Source organism: Onychostoma macrolepis, chromosome 10 (assembly GCF_012432095.1).
Source record: "Onychostoma macrolepis isolate SWU-2019 chromosome 10, ASM1243209v1, whole genome shotgun sequence".
In the NCBI taxonomy this organism is placed as follows: Eukaryota; Metazoa; Chordata; class Actinopteri; order Cypriniformes; family Cyprinidae; genus Onychostoma; species Onychostoma macrolepis.
In genome coordinates, this window is record NC_081164.1 from 1,612,342 (window position 1) to 1,635,631 (window position 23,290).

A 23,290-nucleotide genomic window follows, 5' to 3' on the forward strand; every position below is an offset into this window, starting at 1 on the left:
TCATTTTAAACGAGGAACATCTTCACTTTGTGTTTGTAGGTTTATCACTGGTCGCGGTAGACGAGGCTCACTGCATCTCTCAGTGGGGTCATGATTTCAGAAGTGCGTATCGTGACCTGTGGAAACTCAAGAAAAATCTCCCTGGTGTAAGCCATATGTTCTTTTGAAATCTACTTTGTGTCATTATGAAGTTACAGACTGATATCACTGAAAGATTGATTTTGATCATTTATTCATGTCATTCCTAACATTTGATTTTTTACTCAGGTTCCTATTTTGGCGCTCACGGCTACTGCGAGTCCGTCTATCCGCGAGGACATCGTTAAGAGCCTTTGTCTGATCAACCCTCTGATCACCTGCACCTCGTTCGACCGACCAAACCTCTACCTGGATGTCAATCGCAAGTCTGGTGACGTTATCCAAGACCTCAAACAATTTCTCATCCAAAAAAAAGGGTAGGCCATGTTGATTGTTGTAGTAACTTGTGAGTAATATTCTTTACATGTCCTTTAAGTATTTTGCATGAGAAATGTTTGAAGATTCCTTAATGTAGTGGTTTTTAACCAGATGGCCAGGATGCAGTAGCACACAGTAAGACAATAAGTTGGGGAAAAAAAAAAAAACAGATGCAAGCTAAAATCACATTTTTTCAAATAATTTATTCCCTCAACCTTTGAGACATTTAGAGACATTTTGAGACAAAACATTTATTCCCTCAATTAAAATTTCGAGTACCAGGATTCTCACAATCTTGGAAAATCTGCATAGGGAATTTTGTGTGATGTCTAGACATAATTTTAGTAATGAATATAATATTTTCTAGTTGTGTCAACCTCTAAAATATTTTGAGTAGAAATTTCTATTTGTGAATAAAAAGTTTTTTTTTTTTAAATCCCAGTAATCACAAACAACTTGAAAAGTTGTACTATTGAACAATGAAGAATTTTTGAGTCATGGAAACCTTTGGAATTATTTTAATGAATTATTTTAATTATCTATATTATTTAAATTTTAATTTATTATTTTAATGTATTGCCAAATTCCAGTGCCCACTCAGAAAATCTAATTTTGACCAGTAAATTACACAAAACAACAATTTAATCCAAAATCTAGAATTTGCCATTGTCTTGCTCATTTTACTTATTTTGCCATTGTCTCGTGTTACAGTATTTTAAATTTTTTTGTAAGTATAGAAGTTTTGTTTTGTAGGGGTGGTTTTGAGTTTGAAGGCTCAGCCATTGTGTACTGTCCATCAAAGAAAGAGGCGGAGCGTGTGACCGCGGCGCTGTGCAAGCTGGACATCCCGTGTGGAGTTTATCACGCGGGTCTGAGCATCAAACAGAGGAGAGAAACCCAGCATCAGTTCATGAGGGATGAGATTCAGGTGAATGCCACCGAAAGTCTCATGCCAGAAACAGAATTTTTTCAGTGCGTAACAGTGTTGGTTCTTCATGGTTTTGTCGCAGTGTGTGGTGGCCACTGTGGCGTTTGGGATGGGCATTAATAAATCTGATATCAGGAAGGTCATCCATTACGGGGCTCCCAAAGAGATGGAGTCATATTATCAGGAGATCGGGAGGGCTGGCAGAGACGGGCTGCCCAGTGCCTGTCACGTCCTATGGATGCCCGGAGATATGGCCCTGAATAGGTGACAACTCATCTTCATTTTGTTAACTAGTTCAACTTACAAGACTTTTTTTCTGTTGGACATACTAAAAATATATCTTCTTTGTGATTTCCTTTAGATTCATTCTCAACCAATCCAAAAGTGAGCGCTTTAGAGATTACAAAATGGACATGATGGCAAAAATGGAAAAGTATTTGAATTCAACCAAATGCAGGCGAAAGTAAGTGAATTTTACTTTCTAACCTGTCCAAAATATGTCAACTCGATCCAAAGAAAGAAATCAACTTTCAAACGATTAATCGCAATTACTCGCATCCAAAATAAAGGTTTTTGTTTACAAAATATGTGTGTGTACTGTGTATATTTATTATGTATATATAAATACACACACGCATGTATATATTTAAGGAAAATTTTATATTTTTACGTTAAATAAATTTCCATATAATATAAATTATATGAATATAAATATATAAATGTAAATGCATGTAAATATTTTAAAAAATATATACTGCATATGTGTGTTTATATATATACATAATAGAGGTCGACCGATAGTGGATTTATATTGATCATTAAAGTTATTTCATAATTTGCTAATGTTAAAAGAAGAAACTTTAAAATGTAAAAATATAGCCTATTAGTAGCTAATAGTGAATGTTGAAATGAAAACACTCTAACAAGGAACAATACTTCTACAGTTTTCATTAATGCTACGAATGGACTTTTATTGTTAAATGTTACCATTTAATTTCAACAGTCATGCTTAAAGATGGCCATGTTTAAATATCTACACAAGGCCATAGCATTAAAATTACATACATATGGATATTGTATGTGTACTCGCACACTTTATTTGCTTCTATTTTTTAACACTTGATAATTATCTAATCAAAAAAAAAAAAAAAGTTAGTCGCGCAGCGCTGCGTCTAGGAGAACTCAGAGGTATCACGCACACACACACCAGACGCTTTGCGTTCAAATCAAGTGGCGGTCTAAAACAATTTATTTAAATCACCAAACGGACATACGTTTGCTTCAAGAATGAACAATGTGGCATAAATGAGTTTGAAGTTCGGTGTTTAAAAAAACAGAGCAAGTGGAAAGAGAGAGCGCGATCTATTACAGCTCTCTACATGAAGCATACCGACTTTATTAGAGCCACAGAAAGACAAACGTTTTGCTGAAAAATGCACAATACATAATTTATAGCCTAGGGTGAAGTCATTATATACATTCACAACGATTTGGGACAAATATAATGTAATTTAATAGAAAACTATGTGAATGGCGCTCTGTTCCGCGGCAGGCTTTTCTGTCGGCTGTATTTAAATGCGCATCTGGAGTTTCCCGCTCTGTGCAGCGCGCAGTGTCACGTGTCAAAATAAACAACACATGCTGTCAGTGATTTCCGCCTCTAGAGGCCGCTCTCGTACTGTATAATGCCAGCGGACCCTTCTCAGCCATTCCGGCAACGGTTGCAAACCGGAAAACTATCGGCATGGATTTTTGCCGATAACCGATAGTTGTGGCAATCACCAGCAAAACCGATGAATCGGTCGACCTCTAATACATATTAAATATACACAGCACACACACACATACTGTATTATGTAAACAAACTTTTATTTTGGATGCAATTAATCGCAATTAATTGCATCCAATAATGCAATTAATTTGACAGCACTAAAATAAACACATTTGAGTTTCACAAAAAATATGGCTGCTTAATAATGTCATAATAATGTCATGAATTTAAAAAAAAGTTTTTTAGTTCTTTTGATTTTTTTTTTTGGATTTTTTTTTGTTTTTGGATTTTACATATTTTGAAACACTTGCATTAGCACCAACTTTGATTAGACATAACCTTCTTCATATTGTAACATTTTTGTTGATATTTTTAAACACGTTGAATTGTATCCTAGGTTGATTTTGTGTCATTTTGAAGACAAGCGTCTGAGGAAAGTGACTTCTGGAATTATGGGTAGCAGTAATTGTTGTGATAACTGCAGGTCAGGGTGAGTAAGTCTGCTTTCTGTGTGTCTTCAAACTGTTCTAATAGTTCCTGAAGGATGACTTATTTTGGTGTGGTTTCAGTGTAAACGGAGAGGATCCAGAGGTGGTCCTGCAGGACTTTGGCTCGTGTGCGTATCAGCTGATGAAGGCCGTCAGCGCTATGAATGAGAGGTTCGGCATCACAGCGCCCATCCTCTTCCTGCGGGGCTCAGTACGTCAGAGAAAACCCTTTAACACCCAGTAATATACAAAACTAAACTCTGCTTTGACCTTTGAGTCATGAGCTTAATCACAATCATTTATCAGTCCAAAAAGTCTGTTCTCAAAATATTTCCATGAAAGGAACCAAAGTTTGAGAAAAAAAGATGTATATTGATTAATCCTGTCAAACGATTAATCGCATCCAAAATAAACATTTTTGTTTACATAATATATGTGTATACTGTGTATATTTATTATGTATATGTAAATACAAAGTTACAAACACATGCATGTACATTTAAAAAATTATGTTTATATATTAAATATATTTATATATAATATAATGTGTGTGTATTTATATATACATAATAAATATACACAGCAGGCATACATATATTACGTAAACAAAAACTTTTATTTTGGATGCGATTAATCGTTTGACAGCACTAGTGTGTACTGTGTATATTTATTACATATATATAAATAGACACACATGCATGTATATATTTAAGAAAAATATGTTATGTTTATATATTAAATAATTTATATATAATATAAATTATATGAATATAAATATATACATGTAAATATTTTCTAAATATATACTAAATGTGTGTTAGAGCTTTACAAATGCATTTCTCATCCCTCTGTTAGACCTCTCAGCGGGTTCCGGATCGCTTTTGGAAGCACTCTCTCTTTGGTATCGGCAGGGAAAACTCAGAAACTTGGTGGAAAGCTCTCAGCCGAGAACTTGTTGCTGAAAAATATCTGATGGAAACCACGGGCCATAACAAATTCTCCACCCTCTGTAAACTCACACCCAAGGTACTGGCTAAAGATTAGTCATGAACTATTAAAAGAAGAATGTTTCAAGTAGTGTCACTATAGAGGGAGAAAGGAGAAAACCCCTGCATTCCTCCCCAAATAATTCAGCTGAAGGGACCGCCCCGCCCCCCCCCCATATTAGAGATGAAACGCATTGCGACTAAAAGAGTTCTGATTCTCTTTTACATCTTGACATAAATTTCATTATAAACTATTGGATAAAAAATATTTGCATTTACATAGCTAGCAGTCAAACCGTAAAAAGACAAATCGGCTAAAAACACATATCTTCCATCTTTATTTGACCCTCTAACTCTAGCATTCTCTATTCTAATTCTATTCTTATATAGAAAAAGAGCTCTGCATTGGATTTATTGTCTGGATGCATTTGAATCTAAAACTGCCTCATGATGGTGATTTTTATGTTGTGGTATAACAAGGGGAATGTGTAGGGTTCAAGCACAGAGAGTGCTATATGGTGTAATCATTATTTTTATTAGGGCCCAAGCACAGAAGGTGCAAAGACACATCTTATATTTGTTTGTGTTGTTCTTCTACTCTGGAGTTAAATGATTTCAGTTTCCACCATACAGATGTCACAAAATTTGTGCATTTTAATTTGTTGCAGGATTCATTTGGAAACATGAATATTAAAAGTCTCTAATAAAATACAGGCTCGATACATACAATTTAACATTTTTCAAACAATTGTGAAAAACCGTTATGTATTAATCAACATTGTAAATGTTTCACTCAGGGCAGATCATGGCTGAGTAATGCTGAAGATGAGAGGCACAGACGACTCCTGCTGCAGCCCAACAGAGATCTGTTCAGCAGAGTGTGTGTACCGCGGTAAGACCCTCACATCTTACCATCAGTGCTTCAACACACGCAAACTCACGTGTTTGTAGTTGAGGGCACACTGGGTCCCTGTGGCAAACCAGAGCCACCAGTCAAAATCAATGCATGACCCAATTTGACGTTCATGAGAGGCCGTTAACATGGACAGAATTAATTTTATGTTGTGATATATCTGGAACAGAGAACAGACTGCATTAGGTATATTCCTTTCATTTTACCAGTAATTTTACCATTTTTCCATAAATCTTTTTTATGATCAAATATGTTTATCAATGCTGTGATAAGAGAGCTAAAACCTTCCTGTAGCTATGCCTTGTATCATGAGGTGCTTTGCCAGAAGCGTGTGTCATGTTCTTTTGCTCCATCTGCACAGATTCCAGTGCATTCATTCTAATACTCAGCTTAAATCCAATGAACATGTAGCTGTGTTTTTTCTTCCACGATTTTGTATTTTGTTTGGTTTTTTCCCTAATATACCTAATGTAACATTGTGAAAGTTATCCTTTTGTGACATAACAGAATAGTCAGCACAAAACACAACGGCATGAAGATCTCTGAGTGCATTTTTATTGTATTCCTGATATGTCCTTGCAGGAAAAAAGCAGATCCAGCACACGTTGAGTCTACTGCTTCTAACCAAAAGTCAGATTACACTCGGGTCAGTATCATCCGTTAATAAATTCAGATTTTTTTTTTTTTATCATCCCATTAATGAATAGTTTTACTTTTAAATGGCTGATTTTTATTGTTTTCTGCAGCCCTCTTTGTTTCATTTCAGAGGGCAAAGGTCAGTTCTGGAGTTGACACCCATCAGATTGTGAAGAAAGCAGATTTACCATCTAGGTATGGATCATGCATAAATAATATGAACTGACTTTTTGACTTTGACTGGCCTTTTTTGATTATGGTTTGTGTATTTTGTTCAGAGCTTTTCACCACTAAATGTGTCACATTTAAAAATCCCTAGGTTAGAGTTACATCTGTCTGTTTTTGAGAAAAATGAGGTTTAATATTTGTATACAGATCAGCTGTTAGGCCAACCCAGATTCACACTAATGTCAGAGCCCAGACTCCAGCGGTCTCAGCTAGAGAAATCCAGCTGCAGGTACTGAATATTAAACACTCATGCTTCTTATAAGTAACTGGGTGATTTCTGAAGGACGAACATCAGTGTATGTCTCTGGAAACAACAGTCAATATCAGTTTTTATCACTGTTTGTCTTATTTTCACAGTCTGAGCTGTATGGTAAGCTGGTTTCTGAGCGTCAGAAGTTAGCTGGTCTCAGAGACATCCCACCAGCTCTGCTGGCCACCAATAAAATACTCCTGGATATGGCAAAATCAAGGTAACGTTGGCCTTTGGATGGTGTAGAGTAGTGTAGTCCTCCACAAAGAGCATTTCCTTTAACTTTAAAGTTAGAGTTGCAAAATCCAGTCATTCCTGTAGAAATCTGTGCAACTGAGAGTTTCGCGTGACCAGTGGAAATCTGCTTTATACATGGCTACGCTGTTGACAATACACTATGTATTGTATGACAATACAATTTGGCCACAACATTTTACTGACATTTCTCTAATGTGACTGCACCTTAATTATTGAAAAAGCCAAATTTGTACTGACGCTTAATGTTAAATTTATAGTCCTTAGGTAGACATGACATTTTGTTAGTGGTCATGTTTTGAAGTTTTTAATGTTTATTTCTTTGGCAGGCCGTGCTCAATATCCAGCTTGAAACAAGTGGATGGTGTTTCAGAAGCCAAAGCAGCCATGTTAACACCTCTGATTGATGTCATCCTCACATTCTGCCAGACACACGGCTTACAGGTACTGCTAAACACTGTATATTGTACACTACATTTTACTACATTATGTTTACCAAGGCTGCGTTATTTGAAGCATTTTATTATTTGTTGCAACTTAATGCCTCCTTGCTGAATAAATGTATCAATTTCTAAAGAACTTATTGAATGGTGTGCATGTTGCAAAAATAATGACTCTTCACAAACAAGTTAGAGTCCAAGCTCCAACTTGCTTCACTGTGCTGTAGGGGTGCAACGGTACACAAACATGACGGTTCGGTGCGTACCTCGGTTTTGGCGTCACGGTTCGGTATGGTTTCGGTACAGCAGGGGGAAAAACTAAATTATAAAATTGCTTCTTTTTTTTTGGTTTACTGAACAAATTGCTCTTTTTATCAATTATATTTGAAATTTTCCTAGGGATAAGAATCTACCTCAGCTTATGCTCTAAACCAGGCATCCTCAAATCTGGCCCACTCCTGCAGAGTTTAGCTCTAACCCTAATCAAACACACCTGAGCATGCTAATCAGAGTCTTCAAGATCATTAGAAAATCACAGGTAGGTGAGTTTAATCAGGGTTGGAGCTAAACTCTGCAGCAGATTGGCCCTCCAGGGAAAGATTTGAGGAACCCTGCTCTAAACTATATGAAGCCCTTTTAAGTTACTATAAGGTTACAATTAACAACAGAGCCAAAACCTAAATTTAATTACTATTTATTTTTAAATATAATAATCAACACTAAACTTAAATGTATGCAAACCTGTAAATTGCACATAATGCAGTTTTTAAATTAACTTCTGAATTATACAATTTTTATTTGTTGTTGAAATATTCATTCATTTACACAGTGGCTGTTACATTAAATACATTACCAAGAGTCAAGTAGTCAGACATTTGACATCATAAACACTGATGTTAACACACAGGGAAAATGTGTAACGGACGCCTTGCAGATACAAATGGGGTAAATAATGTTTTATGATTTGATTAAAAGATAGGCTAACTTAGTTAACATTAGCTGGCCGCATATCATGTTGTTTATTACTTATCAGAGCTGATGAAACTGGAGATTTGCACTAAATAAAACCAAATAATCCACATAAGATGAAATCAACAGATGCAAGGAGCATTCGATGAAGCCCATGTGCATGTTTACTCTAACTGTATAGAGATTTTCACGGAGGAAATTAACAAATGTTTTTGAAAATGTTTTGAAATTAACACTAATTTTTCTGACTTTGAAGCATATACTCCTGCCACACAAAACTCAATGCGATCGCATAAATATGAGCTGCGGTGAAAACTGCTCAAACACAGCTAGTTTTATCAAGACTCGGTTCCAGAATTAAATACTGCGGGTGCTTCAGAAAGTGTGCTCTAGCCTCAATTCACATACATTTTCACGTATATTTTTGTCCCGTCCATTGCTCTTTCAAGTGTGAATCCCGCATAAATATGCAGATGTCATTCCCGAAACTTTGCAGCGTGTATGTGGGCAAAAATAAAAGTTCTAAATGGATTATATATAGTCTAGAAAGCACACAGAACACTGCCTTTATATTCACTAAAAAGCTGTCCCTCGTCTTCATCGCGATCTCATTAAGTTTTGCAGGTTTTGCCAGATCAGTTACGCCAATATCATAGTAATAATATCAACAGATAATATCTCGAGTTTTTACGTGGGTGCTTAGCCATTTCCGAGCACTCACGGGACCGGTGCCGATGTTCACACATGCAAAAATCAAATTAGAACTGGCTGAAATGTTTTAAAATCACTTGCATCCTACCTGATCGAAAAAAATCCAGTCTTTCACTTTGCCTGTGTCAATTTGAGTGTTGTTAAAGATTTAAATCCCTGCTGCCAAGATGCTCCTGTCAGTTACAGATTATGGAAAGTGAAACTTAAAATTTCAATTTGAATTTATATTTTGAGCACCCCCATATAGCCAAAATGGCATGATCATAACACCTCTGCGAATATTCGACTATGAGATTGGTAGTCGAATCAGGCTCCTCCTATTGAAGCATCGAATCTTTGACTATTCGGGGTCACACCTAGTTCACAGATGAAGTGTGCTGATAAACATAATATGCAACAAAATATATTTGAATACAGCCATTCAGTACAGTACATCCGTGAATTCCTTTTATAGAAGTTACTATCTAAAAACAAAAACAAAAAACATACATTATTGAACATTAAACACTTTTTTTTTTTTTTTTTTAATCAAATTGAATGGTGTCTGCTTTCATGTTTTCTATGGCTGCTGTGCGGTGAAATACACTCCAGTGCAGTGACCCCTCTGCATCCAGAACCACATATCCATTTTATAGTGGATCTCACTGGCTCAGGGCTTATGGGCTGATACTGTTCAGTATGAAGTGTTATACTGTATGATAATGAGTTGTTCTGTGAATTAGGTGGATGATTCCTCCAGCTCTACTCCACCTGTCCACACAAAAATGTCACTGTCTAGCCGTGAGTACAGTTGTGTGGCTCAGTATCTACCGGACAGTGTCTCTGTCACATACAGACTGTTTCAGATGGAGCTCAAGAGCATGGTACGACATTCACTCCCAATACTCTGTTTTAATGTGGTATCTGTCCTGTTTATCGTGCTTTCTTATTTCTAATTGAGTGTTTAATCTTACCATTATACATTACTGACACTCTATCTTTCAATTTGATACTGTTAAGTGCTTTGACACAATCTGTATTGTTAAAAGCGCTATATAAATAAAGGTGACTTGACTTATATGCAGTTATGTAGAATTACTCCATCAATAGTTAAAAACATAGCAAAATAAAGGGGTCTGAGGATTAAAAAAAAATTACTACAACAATTAACTAATTAACTAATTGTTGAGCATTGTTGTAGTCATTTTTGTAGTAGAGAGGAGCTGACAATTTTTAATTTCATGCATGTGTGTAGCATGAGACATACATTTGGCCTTTTTTGCCATTTGTTAAATAGGACAATATTAAAGAGACAGGAATCAATGGGAGAGTAGTTCTTTTGGATGTGTTTTTGAGGACCTGTAATTGGGTTGCCTAAGACATTGCTAAAAATACCATTTTAAACTAGTTTAGCAGCATTTTTTGTGTATGCTTCATTGCATCATCAACAAGAGCAATAATAAAAATAAAAATGTGTCCCAGATTTTTTTTTTTTTTTTAACCAAGAATTCACCCTTTTAATAAGACTTTGTTTGGTTATTATCTTTATTACAATCTCAAGCCTGTTACACCTCTTGGTATTTTTAAATCATGCCCCATAAAAATATTAATTGCATTTTTATGAATTTAAAATATCTGGATTCCATTTTTGTTATTTGAACATGTTTTTAGTGTTTTTTTAAATGAATTTTGGATAAACAAAAAGAGCCTGATGTCATGAAGCCCGTATGTTTTGATCCTGAAGCAGCAGTTATTTGATGTGGATGTACGTGTTGTCTTGTAGAGGCAGGTCGCAGATGCTCGCAGTCTGCCCATGGCAGTGGTGGAGTCTCATCTGTTGCAGGCTCAGAAGATGGGCTGTGCTGTGGACACGGACAGAGCTGGACTCTCAGAGTCCATCTATAACACCATCAGAAAAAGCATCGCCTCTCCTCCAGTCAGCTCAGGTTAAATGCATTTCACCAGAATACAATCCAATATCGCTTATCTAAAGGTAGAAAGGTTTGTTCTTCTAGAGAGCTCATTTTGGAGCTCAAGAGTTTGCGATTTTGTTCAAAAACTGTATGATGCTACTGAATTTATATTAATGAATGAATTCTAAGTTACACTTTATTTTAAAATGTCCTTGTTACAGTGTAATTAATTATACAGTTAAGTACTGAGTAATATTAATTAACTACATTTAGTTACTATAAGGATAGGATTAGGGTTTGGTTTAGGGTTATTTGCATGTAATTATGCATAATTGTTATTATAATAATAAGTACATGTAACGTGTAACAAGGGGACACCTTAAAATAAAATGTTACTGAATGATACAATTAATACAGTTAATTACTGAGTAATATTAATTAACATGAACTTACTATAAGGTTTAGGATTAGTTGCTTGTAATAATGCATAATTTACTGATACTGTCTATTACTATAGTAAGTACACATAACATTTGTAACAAGGACACATCATCACTTGTATTATTTCTGTTTTATTCCTGAACAGATCTGAGTGATTTTAAAGCGATCCGGTCTTGTGTCCCTGAAGATATCAGTAACTTCCTGCTAAGGCTGGCGCTTTATGAACTCCAGAGAGAAGCTTCATCCTCAGCACATCATGAAATCTCTTGGATAGAGCCACTGGTGTGTTTCCCTCCTGTCACTTTGAACAGTAGAGCGTTTTATTGAAATATTCATGTTTGGCTGAAATGCACCAGCAGAGGTCAGCACAGTGCTGTCGCATGAAAACACGTCTGGATTTATTTGTATTATACTGCTAGCTGCTAACCTTACTGATTTCACTATTAATAATTTATTTATAGCTGCTGTCCATTATTTATGTGTAAAGATTTATCATTTCTTTCCTCTTCCTCTGTGCTGAGCAGGATTTTTCATAGTGTCTGATGGCTTGTGATCCGATTCATGCAAAATACTAAAGTTTACTATTTTTACCTATGCCATTAATGATGACAGGAAAAGGAAATGAGTGTTATCTTAGAAATCATGTAGTTAATACCTGCCATCAGTGTTTTGATTCAAGAAACATACTGTACTCGAGAGTCTTGTAATGTGGCATGATATAATCCATCTAAAACTACTTTATAATTATTAGATATGCAGCTCAGGTTGATTCAGAGACTAAATGGAATATTTTAACTTTGTATTAATTAATTGTGTGCACAGAATGCATTTTTCTTTTTTGCACATTCATGTTTTAACCTAAAATCTTCATGCCATTGCTATTTGTCAGCTACCCACTGACAGGTTACAGCCAAGTCTAATGACATTAGCTGCGTTTACACTGGCACAAAAAAATCAGATTTTTTGCTCACATCTGACACAGATCGGAATTTGTTGCACACATGTAAACACAAAAATCCGCACAAGATACGGATTTTAATCGGATGCATATCCGATATCTGGACATCTGACCTACGTCCTGTGTCTAAACACACATATTTGATTTCCTTAAACCTCTGATCCACCACAATGCGAGGGCGACATGTTCGCACATAAGTGTCAGCATGCTGTATATGCGCATGAATTGATAATTTAGCTGTTTTCGTAATTAAACCAACAAGCTTCACTATTAGGCTACTCACTCGTGTGCTCTCTCTCTCTCATTAATTTATTCAGATTCATTCAAATAAATATTATCTTCTAGTGCTACTTTATTTCACTTCAGAATTCTACATCTAATGAGCTGTAAATAAAATAACAAATGAAATGAAAATTACCATAATTTTTTGGTCTTTATCCATTCAGTAATTTTTTGCTGTAAAACATCCATGACAGCTGTTGTCCATGCTGGCAAATAATAATGTCCATTCGACCTGAATTAAATAAATAATTTTAATAGCATGGCCATTCAAAAACTGAGGTCCTACTACCATGTGCATAGTAAAGAGATCACTGGGCGGGAATTAATGAAAACACAGATATCAGATACCAGTCCTGTCAAAGTGAATGTAAACGGGGGGCCAAAAAATTGGATATGGTCAAAAGATCGGATCTGTGCATTAAAACTTGCAGTGTAAATGCAGCCATTGTTGAGCTCTTGGAGTCTCTGTGTCCTGACACTTTAGGAGACTAAGACTTTGACATAACATCTGCTGTATCTTTCAGACTGATTATGGCAGACCTACTTTATTTTTCTTAGCCATCATCCCTGCATGCCCATCTCCAGATGTGGGATCATCCGCTTTTGTCCATGGCTTTGGGAGCTGTAGTATATACTTGTCTCACTGAAGCCTTTACTAGATTATGATTGTTTTACTGCTGATGTCTTATAGAAAAAAATTGTGGATGTTTTAGCCAATAACTGCTTCCATGCTTGTGTAGGTGATGTTCTGTGATTGTCACGTTAGCAGGTGCGTGAGTTTCTGAGATATCCGTGTGCAGGGATCATATGCTAACAGATGTGTGTCATCACTGTAGGATAAATCAGCGACTGCAGACAGACCTGCTGTTAAATGTGTGATTGGAGAGTCACAGCGTGAGACAGATGTCATGGACATGAGTGAAGATGAGCTCTTCATCAGTATTCCCATGCCACAGGTGACTCACATCTGTCTGTCTCAGAATGCCAATTACACAGTGAGTTTATCTGCATATGTGCACACATTGTTTCTGAAATCAGTGCACATGCGGACAGACTTGAGATGAAACACTGATCTTTCATTTAGACTAGTTTTGATCTCCAATCTACCTTCTGCACACTGAAAAAAAAAATAACTTGTTGGATTTATTTTTATTTAGTCAAAGCTTACTTTTGCAATACTTTGATTTTACTTAATATAGCACCTAATTAAACCATGCTTTTAAAGTGTATGTAACTTAGAAACATTTAAGTAAATAATACAATGGATGTATGGTGATGTAGACACCATATCTACATAATTAGCAATGCGGCACTCGTCTGAACACAGAGACTTCAATACTTGATACACAATACACAATGACAGTAACATTCTGTGGTTCATTTGAGTATGAATGTGTAATTTTGAGTAGAAAATAAACTCCAGATGTAATAAAATCACAAGCTACTAAACCTAACAACAAAAGCAATGATAAAACAGTGTAAATACAGCTGGAAAACAGGAAAAAATCAACCTCATTAATAATTCATGCCCCAGTGCATGATGGGAACTCCAGTATCATAAAAGTTGAGTAGGTTTTACTTAATGTTATAATGTCTATGTTTACGCTTTAACTTCTACAAGCTTGAATTGAGAACCAATGTAGAATTTACTTTTTTTTTTAATTGCCTGAACTAGCTTTTTCATATAGAAATTACATGTTTTCCCGTAGTATTTACTTCGCCACAGAATAATTTTTATCAGTGCAGAGAAGTTGTTGTTTTTTTGGGGGGGGGTTTTGTCTGTGCCGGGATCGACATGTGAAGTCTTCAGAAATGCATGTATTCTTTTTGATGACAAGTCCCATAAATGTTCATACGCTGTCTGTTGTTTAGTTTCTGATTGTGGCTCTAAATGTTGATCAGTGTTGAGTGTGTGGTGTACCGCTGTCGGTGTGTACAGGATTCATGTGACCCAGTTCCTCAGAGCAGTGGAATGAATCTGGCCTCCTGGAACCAGGATGATAACCTGGATAAAGACACGCAAGATCTCTTCAGCGATTCACCTGTGAAGGTATGATGTGTTCTTGCTGAGCTTTTAAAGAACTGGACTGATGAATAATTTACTCAAACACATAATTCAAAGAATAATACACTACTGTTCAAAGTTTGGAATTAGTAATTATTACTTCATGGACACATTAAATTGTTCAAAATTGACAATGACATTTATAATGTTACAAAAAGGTTCTATTCTAAATAAGTGATATTCATCAAGAATCCTGAACAAAAAAATCTTGTATCACAGTTTCCACAGAAATATTGTTTTCAACATTGATAATAATCAAAAATGTTTCTTGAGAAGTAAATCAGCATATTACTAGGGCTGTCCTCAACTAAAGATTTTTCTGGTCGACTAGTAGTCGTTCATTTGAAGCATTAGTTGAATAATCGCGCGTTTATTAATAAACCATGTAAAGCATAATAATAAGCCTTTAATTGCCTGCATTGCCTAATAAGTACTCAAGCACATAAAGCTGGCCACAGCACACCAGCAGCAGTAATGATTATGAATGTGTAAAAAACAGTAAGGAGGCTGCATTAACGTTTTAATAATTCATTGATAAACTAGTGCTTTTTTGTTTCGGTTTAAGAGAAGTCTGACTCGTCATCTCCGCAGTAGTGGACGCGCCTGTATGCATGTTACGGATTACATAATCTGAGAATATTTGTTTTCCTGTTTGCTTTCATTATTTTACAAAAGCACCATGTTTTGTTGTTAATGTGAGCTCACACAAATAAACGTAGAGTCTTTACAGATTTGACAGATGTATTTACTCTTATCTTTATGACCAAAAATGAGGGAGTATTTTAAGAGCAAGTGACCACACTGGCGCCTCCATCTGTCCTGCAGTGAGCGCGCTACTGTTCAGCTCCACACTCCACACAGACACTTGAACAGCACACATATCTCTAGGTTAACATTAGATTGAGCGGCCATGTAAAGTTGCTAATACTTACATATTTCAGATAATAAGCCATATTTGAGGTCGACGAATGTGTGGTGAGCGTTTGGATGTCCTGCCTGGTGTACTACCACATAGACCAGCCATTAACGGTCTTGCCTTCACCAATGTGATTTTATTTTTTTTATTTTTTTTTCTGCGACAAATAAAATTTTGGTCAACCAAGCCTCTTCTCGTTAGTCGACTATTAGGGGCAGCCCTACATATTACAATGATTTCTGAAGGATCATGTGACACTGAAGACATCATCTCAGGAATAAATTACATTTTACTACATATTCAAATAGTTATTTTAAATTGTAATATTTCGTAGTATTATATTTTACTGTATTTTTGATCAAATAAATGCAGTCTTGGTGAGCAAAAGAAACTTTTAAATGGGAGTTAACTCAACAGACAACATGCAGACATGTAAATATATTACAACACTACAGATTCTGAAAAATGGATGATGCATTGATAATTAAAAAAAATCTAAGAAAACAAAGATAGATTTCTAATTTCTATTTGTTGACCTGTATTAAAATTAAAAACATGAAGCATTCTTAGAAAAGCTCTGGGGGAAAAAAGTGTTCCCTGCATTGCTTTGATTTTGACAGCTGAGCAGTATATGGTACAGCAAATTATTTTTATATTTAATAGACATTCCTTTGCATACGAAAGGAATTGAACATTCTTGGGAAAATGTGAATTAGTAGTAAAAATAGTAGAATTATCAGAAACGTAACACTTGATCTTTATTATTGTTCAGTACTTTCTAAACACTGTGTAAGTATGATTGTGACACATGGTGTAACAGTTTTTGATGAATGTGACATCTTCAGACTTAAAACAGCTAATCACATGATGTTAACAAGGAGATTGTTAGGCTGTAATCTGAATCCCGACCCTTGGTTTAGGTGTAACCCTGTCTGCTAGAGTGATTGAACATCAGACAGCCTCCCCTGAAGTGATGAGCGCTGTGCGCTGCTTTAGTGCGAGCCAAATGTCTTTAACCTCTGCTTGACCTTAGACACGGGCTATTACCCGATACCTCCCCTTGTAAGCTCAAAGCCATTTAGGTCATAAGGTTGTGACCTGTGTCACTGCGCTTCACGTCTGATCTCAGGAGGTGTGACAGGACGGAGTCGTCTTTATTGTCAAGATCTGTTTCTAAAAACAATAAAAGAAAGAGGTGAAATGAAATTATAAATATTACTAACACAATGTAATAATGCTGCTTTTTATAAAGACTAATGTATTGTATAATGTTGTATTTGCGCTTCAGGTCTTTTCCAGTAAATTCCAGCCATTACTGTCTAGTGCGCATCTCTCTGACCTGTTAACATGGAGATGAATGGTGATTAATGGTAAAGCTTGTTTGAAGAGCACGTCCATCAAGGCTCTTTTGTCCTGCAGTGACACAAGCCTGTAGATCAATATGAGATCATTTGGGGGGCGTCTCTAAACACACCCTCCCTCCTGATGTTCCCTTGCCCACTCTGACTCACACAAATGATTTAGCATGAAGACCGAACAGATTGCAAGACAGGGAGATAAGAAGGAAAGGAAATGGAGTTTGGAGAGACGCAGAAATGGCTTGAGAAGAATTGTGATGGACGTTAATCCGATGGTGGGCAGTGCGGGGTTTTCCTCTGTTGATGCAGCTGTCTGCGTCATGTAAACTGTCACACTCAGGATATTCTCAGTAATGTGGCTATAAGCCAGCACTAGTTGGTTTTGAAGCATCACTTTGTTGCACAGTTGAAGGGCTAAGCCATTTGGATGAATGCAGTAAAATTCAACATGAAATCAAAATAGTTACTTTGGCCTTTGTTTGAAAACATTCCAAAGTTTCCGTCCACACTAAGATGGCGTTTTTGTCAAGGAAAACTGAGCTTTTTGAAAATGCTCTCCAAAGTTGATAAATACGAAAATACAGTTTTTCACGTTGTTGTATGGACTATGAAAACTAGGGTTGGGAATTGAAAATCAATTACAATTCCAGAATTGGATAATTGTAAAATTAAAATTTCAATTCCACCTATCAATTCCTGTGTGCACATCTTTTTTTTTTTTTTTTTTTTTTAGAGGGCAAAAATGGGCTGTTAAAAATGTATTTGTCTTTGAATCATTAATTCAAGAGATTCATTCATAAACACTGATTAATCCAGTAATGAAACAAGTAAATCTTGAGCGAGTCATTGAATCATATCATTCATAAATTCCATGAGATTTTGTTCAGTTGTCTAATATTTTTTTCTTCAGAATTGTGAGAGAACTACAACCTGCATTTAAAAAAAAGTCTCAATTTATACAGAATCGTGCAGCTCTTGAGTTGCACACAAACAGCTCTTAATCGAGTCCGGTTTTGTGTAGCTGGCTGATTTTTGTTCATGGTATTCAGCAGCGATTAAATGTTTTGCAAAAAGAGACACAGAATAAATATGTTTGATATCTGAATGTTTGACTTATGTTTGATTTTTTGTAACCACATCAGAATTGGAATTAATACAATTCAAACAATACCCAACTCTAGTGAAAACAGAGGCTTTTGAAAACGATGATGCACGTTTAGTCATGTGACACATATTGTACCAATAGATATCTATGTTTATAATGGTATTGTCCTGTTATGTGCTGTTCACTTTAACACTATTGCTACAGATGTGTTACTTTGTACACTCTTCATATCACAGATGACAGAAAATGTACTCGCGATTGCTGTTTGTGGCAAAACTCGAGGGCAGCTGCGTTTTAGATCAAACATAAAATCGTGAGTTACCTGAATGCATCAGTGAATGGTGAGATATTTTCCTAAATAAAATGATCCTGCCAGAAGAATTGCATGAAAACATCTGTTCCGTCTGTATTGTCTCTTTTTTTGAGGCTTTGTGCCTGCGCAGTAAAGCGAATTTAACGTTTTCTGACATTTCAGTGTGGATGAGAAACTTTTGGAAAACGTGGATGAAGAGCATTTTAAAATGAAAACGCCGTTTTCAAATGTATGCGGATTAATGTAGACAGCTTTTATTAATATGTTCCTGGTCTTCCATCAGTGAAGTTATTTTAAAGAAAAATGTGTGTCTTCATAATCTTTCATAATAACCAGGGGTGATTTTAGACTTATCATTACAAGGACACAAGCCCCCAAGAAGTACTTAAAGTACAAAATGAATCATTCATTCATTTATTTATATCATATTAACAAACATTAATTTACTGTGGAGGGCCTTGTTCAAAAAAATGTGTAAGATTTTTTTAAAGATATTTTTGATTTTTGATAACAAATTTTGATGACAAAAACTCCATATATTTATACCTATAAACTCTATTATTAGCTTAGTAATTTTAAATAATTACTAGCAATATTTACTTTATTCATAAAAGTTATTTGATACTTGACCATACCTAATTTCTATTCAAAACTACGTAAAAATACTCTGTTTTTGTTTTATGTTTTGTTTTGTTTTGTTTTGGAACACAAAGCTGGCACCTGAAATCCCATCACAATAATACAAATGCTTTTAGCAGTTAACAGATGTTATTGATCAAATCTGTTCCCAGCAAATGAGATCTAGAAAATGGGATGCCCTTGTTCAGCTAAATACAAATTCAATACTACTCATTAATAGTGATATGTATAATCTTGGTAGTTACCTCTATCTTCTCAGGTACCGTGTCGTATTATGAATTTAGTAGAAGTTATACATTTTTATAAATATCTATCTCTTAGACTCAAGTGGTGACAGTCTCCGCTGTTATGATTAAATGATCATAGAGAATTGATGGGGTACACAGTGTTTGAGCAAGTTTCTTTCTCTAATCTTTGTAAAAACTGTGGTTTTGAAAACATGAACTCGTAAGTCTAACGAAGCCCGTGAGAGCCGTGCAGGTAAAACTCACTCCTCTGCCCACAAGAGGTGCTAGCAACAGATGTAAGTGGCTGCAGTCTTTAGTGTTGTTGTTAGCGCACCCGCCTCCAATGCTGTTTGACGCTGGCTTGAGTCCTGATCGCAGTATGAAGAGGACCAGTTACACTCGCTGCGTTTACATGCAGCCAAATAATACATCTATAATCAGATTGATGGCTCAGTCTAACTGAAAAGCCTTCATCTAAACACCTAAATCGATCTGAATTCAATTTTGAACCGATTGAAAGAGGTGGTGTTAACCTGAAATAATCAGAGATGCATATGGTTTCATAATGTTTTATGATCGCGCATATGTTTATTTGGTCACACTTAAGTTTGGAGAGCAGGTCTCGCTATTAACTAACTATTAACTATGACTTGTCTCAGTAAACTCCAAATTACTGCTTATTAATAGCTAGTAAGGTTAAGTTAAGGGATTAAGGGATCTACAATATGGTCGTGCAGAATAAGGCAGTAATATGTGCTTTATAAGTAGTATAACCTGCCAATATGCTAGTAATATGCATGCTAATAAGCAGTTAGTTAATAGTGAGAATTGGTCCCCAAACTACCATTTATTTTTATCTCGCATCTTATGAACTGGTCAGTGGAGGAGATTGAAAATGTGTTAAATATTTGCTAAAAGCTCTTGCTGATATATGTCAGCTTTCTTAAAAGCTTGTCTTTTGAGTAAAACTAACTACAGGCTGATTCTCCTTGTTTCCACAGATTGAAAGCCGGCCTACAAAGAGAAAACTGCCTGATTGGGCTGAAGGACCAAGCAATTCAGTAACTGCTACGACTGAGAAGAAAACCAAAAAGAAGAAAGGACTTTTCATTTGATACATTATTAGGCTGTGTAGTGTACGTTTTGATACTTTGTATAAGATTTAAAATAATTTATTTTTGTTGATGGTCCTGAATACTGATATGACCTAATTCTACGCCAGCTTGACCTCCTCTAGGTATTTTTCAGATTTCTTACCGGCTCACACACTAGTAAGGGAATCTTTCTCGATTCGCACTTATCATGTTTCTGCTTCTGTGAGTGGCCTGAAGCTGTACGCTACGGACTTCCACCTGTCGTAATGGAAACACTCCTCCCAGAATCCCGTGCAACTCCCAGACCTCAAAAGTAGGGCATTTCTGAAGCATGGTGGGACTTTCTTGAATTAGTTAATTCCTGAGTGTAAAAATGTTAAATAATTGACCTGAGATGATATGATTTTGATAGTTCAGAATATTTATTGCCAAGGAGCAAATTCTTTAATTTGTAAAAAAACAAAAAAAACATCTGTAATTAATACAGTATTGATGAACTTTTGCTGTTCACAGTGACGCAGCGATTTTTATTTGACTTGTGCTATATATTTCATTTTACTTATGCTTGCTGTAACTGAAGCAGCACATTCACAGAGCAGTATTTGTTTGCCAGTCCTGTAAAAGTTCATTTACAAGGCAGGAGTAAGCACAGGCTTTTACAATCCATTCCACTTCTGTTTTCTGCCACAGTGCTAAATACCCACATAACAACAGGCCATAAAGCATGCCAAATTTCTGTCCCTTACACCTTTCCCTGTCATCATCATCATCATCCCCAAAACCCCAAAAAGTCTTCTCCTGAGCACATCCTCTCTGAGTCTACCTCTGTCCAGCTTTAGTTGTGTCACAGTGAAGCACCACTGACTGATTTTGAGTCTAGTCCTTCCTAACCAGTGTAAATCATTGTTTTGTATAAAAATGTAACAATAATAATCAAATAATTAAAGGTTTGTAACTACCCGCATCTGAGTGCCGTGAGTTATGATCCAACACAAATCTGAAGGATCAAGGAGAAATGCTGTCAGCACACTGCTCTAAATGACATATGATTTAATGTACACTAACATTTCATACATACTGAACAGAAGTTCATTACGAATAAAACTACAAACTTTCCTACAAACAACAAAGGCTTTCTTGGTGCTCTTGCTCTAATCTGATTATCTGAAGTCATATTTATTTGTGCAGCACTTTTTAAAAAACACAGTTTCAAAGCAGTTTTACAGAAAATCAGGATATACTGTGTGTGTGTGTGTGTGTGTGTGTGTGTATATATATATATATATATATATATATATTTGCACATATATACTGAACTTTATATAAAGAGCAGACAATGGTATAGTTAAATTTTCAATGCTGTACAGCATTCTCTATTCTTTTGATTTAATTTAATTTTTTTTTAAAGACCCTCTAACTCTTTTGTTACCCATTCTTTTTTTCTTCTATCTACTTGTTTTCTTTTTAATTATTATCAAAAAAAAAAAACTTGTGTACTGCATTAGGCTAACTGAGACTTGTCACAGCACTTACATATTATTGCTCTTTTGTTGCTTTTGATTGCTTCTATTGTCCTCATTTGTAAATTGTTTTGGATAAAAGCATCTGCTAAATGACTAAATGTGAATGTAATATGGACTTCATCAGTTCTAAACTGCTCATTGCATCATATAATCAACAAGAACCATCAATGTATGAATTGAATTCACAGCTGACATTTCCTCTAACGTACATCATTTTATTATATCCGTGTATGCTTTTACAGACAAATCATGCAGAGTTTTTCTGTCCTGTCATTCCTGCACTCGAGACGGATGACGTTTGTGCTCCACTCACATAGTCCTCCCTCCTATTGCTTGTTGCTCCCCAACAACAGTGGCTGGATATTTAAATAAAGTCAACATTTCTTAAAGTTTTCTGAAGTCGCTGGACATGCCTCCATCCTGTCACCAACATCTGCTGTCGCTCATGTGGAAAAATAAAATTCTGTTCCATTTCACTCCATGAGAGTGTATCTGGATGTGAGCCTTTTGCATGCATTTGATTCTTATCAATAGTGATGCTTATTTCTAGTCACAATAATAAATTAATAAATTTGTTTCAATCATTCCTATGCTCCTATGTTCTTATTTATTTTTTTAAATTTTGAAATGCCTGTTGAAATGATTTCTTTTCATTTTACTTTATTTTAGAGACAGGGCTCTTCCTGCTCTGTGTTAGGTTGACCAAATATCACATATGTACTGTTACATGGCCTTTTACCATTATACATGTTCTTTCAGTTCTGTGTCTGATCTTTGTGATTGTAGTAATTTGTATCGTGAAATTGTACATAAGTAGGGTGCCAGTGAATTTATATACAGTGTGTTTCAAAGAGCTTTTAATGTTTTGACATCAAGTCTGTATAATTCTGCATTTTTGGGATCTCACCAGGCAGGGCCACCTGGAGTTCACAGAAGGTAATCTTGGATCAGATGAGCTGGGCCACATCCAAATACATGTTCCAGTGAGTTTTGCAGCTGAATATAGAGGATTTTGTATATAAGGTTTTGTATATCAGTAACTAAGGTTTTGAGTCAAGTCCAATTACACAAATAGCTGTTTTCTCTTTTACATTCATAATTTTGCTAAAATTCAATACCACCATAATTTTTGTAATGCCTGTTAACAAGTAAACAGTAAAATACTGACAACATTTTGACGAGTTGCCATAAAATGCAGGGAGATTTGGATTGAAAGGTGCTACCACATATTTGTCAGATCAAGATTATTTTCCAGAAATGTCGGGTGTTTTATACAGTATGATATACACAGTGTTGGGGAGTTACTAGTTACATGTAATGGAATTAGGTAATTTACAAAATAATTGTAATTAGTTATAGTTACTGAGAAAAAAAAAGTGCAATTAAATGACAGTCACTTATAAAAAGGTTAATGATTATAAAGGGGGGTTACATCTGAATATTTTC

General features: G+C 35.6%; 1 protein-coding gene across 3 annotated transcripts in view; it reads left to right on the forward strand.

The window, feature by feature from the left end:
* The window catches only part of wrn (WRN RecQ like helicase), a 39,593-nt gene extending 17,179 nt beyond the window's left edge, over positions 1-22,414 (forward strand). The window contains exons 17-36 of one of the 3 annotated variants that reach the window (XM_058788660.1): positions 40-146; positions 268-455; positions 1,210-1,384; positions 1,467-1,648; positions 1,746-1,847; positions 3,553-3,645; positions 3,725-3,854; positions 4,499-4,669; positions 5,427-5,521; positions 6,125-6,188; positions 6,309-6,373; positions 6,554-6,635; positions 6,764-6,876; positions 7,241-7,355; positions 9,754-9,894; positions 10,794-10,956; positions 11,510-11,646; positions 13,441-13,599; positions 14,544-14,654; positions 20,229-22,414. In XM_058788660.1, the coding sequence (XP_058644643.1) occupies positions 40-146; positions 268-455; positions 1,210-1,384; positions 1,467-1,648; positions 1,746-1,847; positions 3,553-3,645; positions 3,725-3,854; positions 4,499-4,669; positions 5,427-5,521; positions 6,125-6,188; positions 6,309-6,373; positions 6,554-6,635; positions 6,764-6,876; positions 7,241-7,355; positions 9,754-9,894; positions 10,794-10,956; positions 11,510-11,646; positions 13,441-13,599; positions 14,544-14,654; positions 20,229-20,342 (2,507 nt within the window). In that variant the 3' untranslated portion in view covers positions 20,343-22,414. The remainder of the gene's footprint in view (positions 1-39; positions 147-267; positions 456-1,209; positions 1,385-1,466; positions 1,649-1,745; positions 1,848-3,552; positions 3,646-3,724; positions 3,855-4,498; positions 4,670-5,426; positions 5,522-6,124; positions 6,189-6,308; positions 6,374-6,553; positions 6,636-6,763; positions 6,877-7,240; positions 7,356-9,753; positions 9,895-10,793; positions 10,957-11,509; positions 11,647-13,440; positions 13,600-14,543; positions 14,655-20,228) is intronic. The other 2 variants (XM_058788662.1, XM_058788661.1) reach the window with 2 other exon arrangements.
* The last annotated feature ends 876 nt before the right edge of the window (positions 22,415-23,290 follow it).